We start from the raw sequence: 6,039 nt of genomic DNA, 5'->3' as shown, positions 1-6,039 counted from the left end.
ACTGGAATGATATATTTAAATTTGACCAACTTGGTCAAGTTACTATCTTCTAGTAGTCAGCTAAAACTTAAGTTGAACATGTGCCTAAAGAGGATAATTTTTTATCTAAGTATTTTTTGATAACATGGCTTGGACTCACACTTATATTTAAAAATATAATTAAATATTTTTTGATTATATTAAGGGGGAGAGATAAACATTTCAATTTTAATTCAAACTATTTTTTTGAAAAATAAGTACCAACAAGTGTTTTCAAAATTAAAAATGACTTGAATGGTTTTGCAAGAAGTTGATCAAAACTAAACCATTCAAGTTCAAGGAGAGAAGCCATAAAATGTAAAAAATTATATTTTAACCTAAGTACAAATTTATAGGGAGTCTTGAAAACAAGGGGAGTTAAAAGATGGAGTCCTAGAAACAGGAGGAGTTAAAAGTGTTAGTACCGATGAAATCAAAATATCTCCACAATGACATGATATTGTTCACTTTGGGCCTAAGTTCATGGCTTTGTTCTTGGGCTCTCTCCAAAAGGCCTCATGCCAATGGATATACTTTCCATCCTTTTAAATCAATGATCTTTTCCATGTATTTTAGATGTGAGATTATGTTTGCACCCTTGCAATCCAACAATCCCCCCTCAAACAAAGGACCACAGGCCCCCCTCAAACGTCATTTTTGATGTCTGAATCCTCGACCCACCAGGACATTTTACCCCTCGGTCCACCTGACCTACTAGGACTTCCTGCCTAGCCGCAACTAGAACTTTCTGCCCCTCAGTCCACCCGACCTACTATGACTTCATGTCTAGCCGCAACTATGACTTTCTGCCCCTCGGTCCACCCGACCTACTAGAACTTCCTGCTTGGTGTTTAGTCCTCTTGATTCAAACACAGGAGTGTGCACTTTCTTTGTTTAATGTTCAACCCACATGGTTAGATCTGGATCATGGCTCTTTCGGCGGTTAGTCCGGTGAAGATCGTCCTTGCTTGGGTTAGATCTGGATCATGGCTCTTTCGACGGTTAGTCCGGTGAAAAGCGTCCTTGCTCTGATATCACTTGTTAGTATCGATGGAATCAAAATATCTCCACAATGACATGATATTGTCCACTTTTGGCCTAAGCCCTCATGACTTTGTTCTTGGGCTCTCCCCAAAAGGCCTCATGCCAATGGAGATACTTTCCATCCTTTTAAACTCATGATCTTTTCCATATGTTTTAGATGTAGGACTATGTTTGCACCCTTGCAATCCAACAAAAAGATTATTGATACATGTTTTATTACTTGCATTAATCATTCATTTTTCATCATTATAAATATTTTTCTTAACTTGAAACTTGGGTTGCCATAATCAAAAGGGAGGAGATTATTGGTGCAGGGAGCATTAGATGATCGAACTTTAGTTTTGATAATGGTAAAATGTTAAGTGTGTGATGTTTACTGATGAGTTGATCTAAGTGTGCAGGTAGCACAGGAAAGCCCTAATTGTGACTAGGCACAGGAAAGTCCTAGTGGATACTAGGCAGTGGAAGTCCTGGCTGAAGGCTGGGCAGACATAATTTGGAGGATTAGGTGGGAAGACTTAGCTGGAGACTAGGCAGATCTAAACCTAATATGGAGGAATAGGTGCGAAGTCCTAGTCAGGAGGACTAGGGAGGAGGACTTGGCAGATTAAGTACATTAGGTAGAAGACTAGGCAGGTCAGGAGGACCAGATGTCTAGTGGTAGAAATTCTAGGGGTCGAGGATCGAGAATAAGCAGCAGTCCAACAAGTCTGGAGGACTTGGTTGGCAACAAGTAAATTCTCCTGAGTAGAGTTGGTGAGGGCGTGTTCCCGGTAAGGGGAACAGTAGGTGTCGATCTGATCCAGAATTTTACTGAAAATTCAAAGTTAAGACCAAAATAGTTTGTTAAATTGTTACACTTTCCTGTTAGATTTTATTTTGTGATAACTTGTAATGCAAGAAAGGAGGGATTGAAACTTTATGTTCTGGGCACCCTTATCTGGATCCAGGCAACCGGACCTCCAGGGGCCCGAATTGGTTCCAGGTGACTGGACGTCAGCGGAACGAGGCCAGCGAAGCAGTCCCAGTGGTCGGGACACCTCAGCTTCTAGGCACCTGGAGCGGTTCCAAACGCCCCAATCTGGATAAGGCATTGCGGAGTCAAGGTTTGATTCGGAACCTCCATGTCAGTATAGAGGCACCTGGAAAGGGATGCAGGCGTCCGAAAGTACCAAGTCAGTAGCGTCGGTAGTGGACCAACGGACAGCGTGGAGGTGTCAGGAAAGGCTTCCAGGCCCCCGAAACCCTAATAAAAGAGCCTTTAGGGAGAGCCCTTGAAGCATCATTCTGCAATCCGGCGACGACCATCTGCACGTGAAGCTTCAACCAGGAACGTCGTCGTAACGTTGAAGAGCTACACCAGAATTCACGATCTCCACTCTATCGGTATATTTTACTTTGTGCTCAATTTACTAGATTGGTATATTTGTTACCGATCCTATATTTCTATAAATAGCTAACTCCCTTTCATAATAGGGGAGTTATATAGTTGATTGCATGTCGAAAATAATCTTTTGATCGTGGGTCTTGGAGTAGCAGCCTGTGGCTGTGAACCAAGTAAATCTCTGTATTTGTTTTCCTTTTTCGTTGCTCTCTCGATTTCTATCTACACAAGGATTTACGACTTTTATACGAATTGTGAAAATACAACGTATGTGCTATTCACTCCCGTCTAGTGCTCCCAATGATCCTACAGAGATCAGAGCTCGAGGTCAGATTTGAGCCCGAGTAGAGGTCGGCATGAGATGCCGAGACCAGAGCTCGCAGTCAAGCTTGAGTCTAAGAAGAGGTTGGTATGTGGTGTTGGGTTTGGGGGTTGGAACTTAAAGTCAAGAACCTGAGGTATTAAAATTCATTTTCGATCTATAATCAAAACCAAGATTGTTATATTTATCCGACTATCCTCTCTACGTTTCTCTAAACCTCTCTTTCCTTATTTTAAGGCCACGTAGCAATCTTGGGCTATCGTGTGACGAGCACGTGATCAGTTAGAGACTCGACTTTATCAATGGCCGAGCCATCGACAAAGATCTTCTAGGTTTCATCCTTGTCGTGTCCCACAAACAATGCTAATTTGATCTGGTCTGAGATCAAGGGATGGGATGACTCAGCAAAAGTAACCACTATCGAATAATTTCAACCGATTAGATACGAGTTGAGTCTGCTTTAATAAATCGACTTCCCTCAGGTTAGGTTTTATTCAGGTTGGGCTTCAGTAGATCAACTTCCTTTATGTCGGGCTTCATTCAGGTTAGGCTTAGTAGATGGACTTCCTTCAAGTTGGCTTTTGGAACATCGAGTAACAAGAAGATTCTTCAAACAAAGGTCTGAAAAGACTTAAAGAGGACAAGGGAGGTAAGATGAACCTTGACAAAGTTCTTCTGACGCTCAAGTCAAACCTCAAGAAAAAAGGTGGAGAGGACAAATGACAGAGAGTAGAAAACAAATTGAATTGCTTACCTTGATACTGCAACCAATTATCTTTAAATAGATAGTGAAACAATGATCATAGTTGCCAAAGGGCACACATCTTCCTTTCATTGTTGAGGGACACATGTCTTGGTGATCGATAGATGCTTCAACAATTGCGTTCAGCAACTGCAGAGCTGACTTATCCAGAAGTCGATTTGATTAGACCCGAGCTCAGCTTAAGTCGATTTGATTGGATCTGAGCTCATCAAGGTTTGGACTTCCAAGTCAATTTGACTCTTGACTTGACTTATGCCATATGGTGTTAACTTTCCTCCCCGTATCAAAACACTAGCGACCAAAGTGAAGAGCAAGAAGAGCTAAACGTTGAACGTGGGATGCCGTATGTACTTTCCTTTAACGAGTTAAAGTTACTACGTGCTTTCCTTTAAACGTAGCATTCAAATTAATTTCGGGGGATTTGCATCGTGGTTTTAATTTCTAAATTTGTAAAAATTATATTATTAATTGATTATTAAAATTATTTACTTTTTATTTACTAATTTATAGTTTTAAATTAATTCTTAACTTCGATTAGGATTTAGATTTTAAATTATATCATAAAATTTTTAATCAATATATATATATATACTATATATATATATACACACCGTAAAATTACTAAATTATATTTTAAATAATATATATTATGATAGAAGGATGTATTGTATTATGAATTAAGTTAATTTAATTAATACAAAAGGTTAAATTAAAGATAAATTTAATATTTTTTTATTAATCTAGGTATCCAACGTTTTGAATCCATTAATCTTGAAGATGATCGATTCAATTTCATAAAATTTTTTTATCTATTATCAAGATAAATTAAAAAATATGAATAATGTATCACATCAATTAAGTATGTTTAATTAAAATTATTCATAAATACCTAATTAACGTTGTTTCATCTTAGCCCATGAAATCAATATTTTATTTATCAATCAAATTGAACGTACAACTTTCAATCCATTTATTATTTTTAATACTTAATTATTTTTATTATAGTATTATATTTTTATAACAATAATACGATCTAAAAATAAATATTTAATATTTTCACGTAGTTGAATACTAAGGTACCGTAGTTCAAGGTCTACCCAAATTTAAATAGCTAAAGTTGATTGCTTCTGAAAACAATGTGACTAATGGCGTTTCAGAGCGTTGCCCTGTTCTTGTTCATTCCTCTGCTTCTGCTTCTACTTCTACGAGCCAAAAGGAAGTCAAGCTCTTCGCATGGCGACCTGCCTCCTTCGCCGTCGGGGCTTCCCCTCGTCGGCAACCTTCTCCAGCTCGGACCTTTCATCCACAAGTCCCTCGCGGCCCTCTCCCACCGCCACGGCCCTCTCATCCTCCTCCGCCTCGGCCGCGTCCCTACCCTCGTCGTCTCCTCCCCCGACGCTGCCCGAGACGTCCTCCGCACCCACGATCACATCTGCGCCAGCCGCCCCGCCACCACCGCCACCCGAATCCTCCTCGATGACTGCAGCGACGTAGCCTTCGCCCCCTACGGCTACGAGTGGAGGCAACGCCGCCGGATCTGCACGCTCCACCTGCTTGTTAGGTGGAAGGGTTGAGGAAGATGAATAAGAACTTGAGTATTGTAGTTTCAAGGCACGAAATCAATCGCTATCCTTAGAGAGATATTCGCCCCCACACGTAGTTGCTATGGGTTGATGACGATACTCCCCCAGGATACAATGAAACCTCTATGAATTTCTTGTCTAGCAATAACAAGAAATTCTCACACTCTTGAACTCTTAAAGAACTCTTTAGAACTCACACAATACACTAAGTAGTAGATGAGTAGAAGATGAGTTCTTGTAGTGTATAGTGGAGGATATTTATAGATGGTATGCACCCTTCCATGCAACACACGAAGAGTTGTATCTCTTCATTATGCACCATTTCATTATGCACCCTTTCCACGAAAAGAGATGCATCTTTTCATTATGCACCCTTTCCTATTTAAATGAAATAAATAAATATTAATATTTACTTATTCACGTTAAGTATATATTGTAAAATATACTTCAATCCCCCACTATTTTACAATTTATGCATAAAGAATATATCACAAGGATTAAATATTCCTTTAGTGTAAACTTTAAAGGTTCTAACAGAGTAATAAGTGTCTAATTGATTAAACTTATACTCTTTGTGTTAGTACCGAAAAATCACACACATAAACTGTATCTCTTCAAGTTCAAGAATTTATTAAATTTAGCACTTTTATGGCCCTGTGCTCATCCTGGTTTCATGAATATTTATGAGAATAAAACCTCTAAAATTCTCAATCGAAGCGGCACCACTTCTATATTCACATAGGTGGAATCTTTTGATAAATAATATTATCAATCCATTAAGAGTATTAACTCACTCCAAAATTTATAATGACACTAAATCCTATATCTTAGTGCCCCAATTGTTAAATAACTTGTTATTACCCATTAAACCTTGAAACTAATGTTCTACTAGAATAAGGTTAGGTTCCCATTATTTAACAATTAC

The 6,039-nt window shown here is 38.9% G+C and overlaps 1 protein-coding gene across 1 annotated transcript; it reads left to right on the top strand.

Moving 5' to 3' along the window:
- Positions 1-4,676: 4,676 nt before the first annotated feature.
- Positions 4,677-5,105, top strand: LOC141844790 (cytochrome P450 71A26-like). The gene has a single exon (XM_074732788.1). The coding sequence runs from the start codon at positions 4,677-4,679 to the stop codon at positions 5,103-5,105; it is 429 nt and encodes a 142-aa protein (XP_074588889.1).
- Positions 5,106-6,039: the final 934 nt, after the last annotated feature.

This window comes from Curcuma longa, chromosome 14 (assembly GCF_044706935.1).
Source record: "Curcuma longa cultivar G26 ecotype Majalengka, Jawa Barat chromosome 14, ITB_CL_G26_1.1, whole genome shotgun sequence".
NCBI lineage: Eukaryota > Viridiplantae > Streptophyta > Magnoliopsida > Zingiberales > Zingiberaceae > Curcuma > Curcuma longa.
This window is presented reverse-complemented; position numbering and strand designations above follow the sequence as displayed.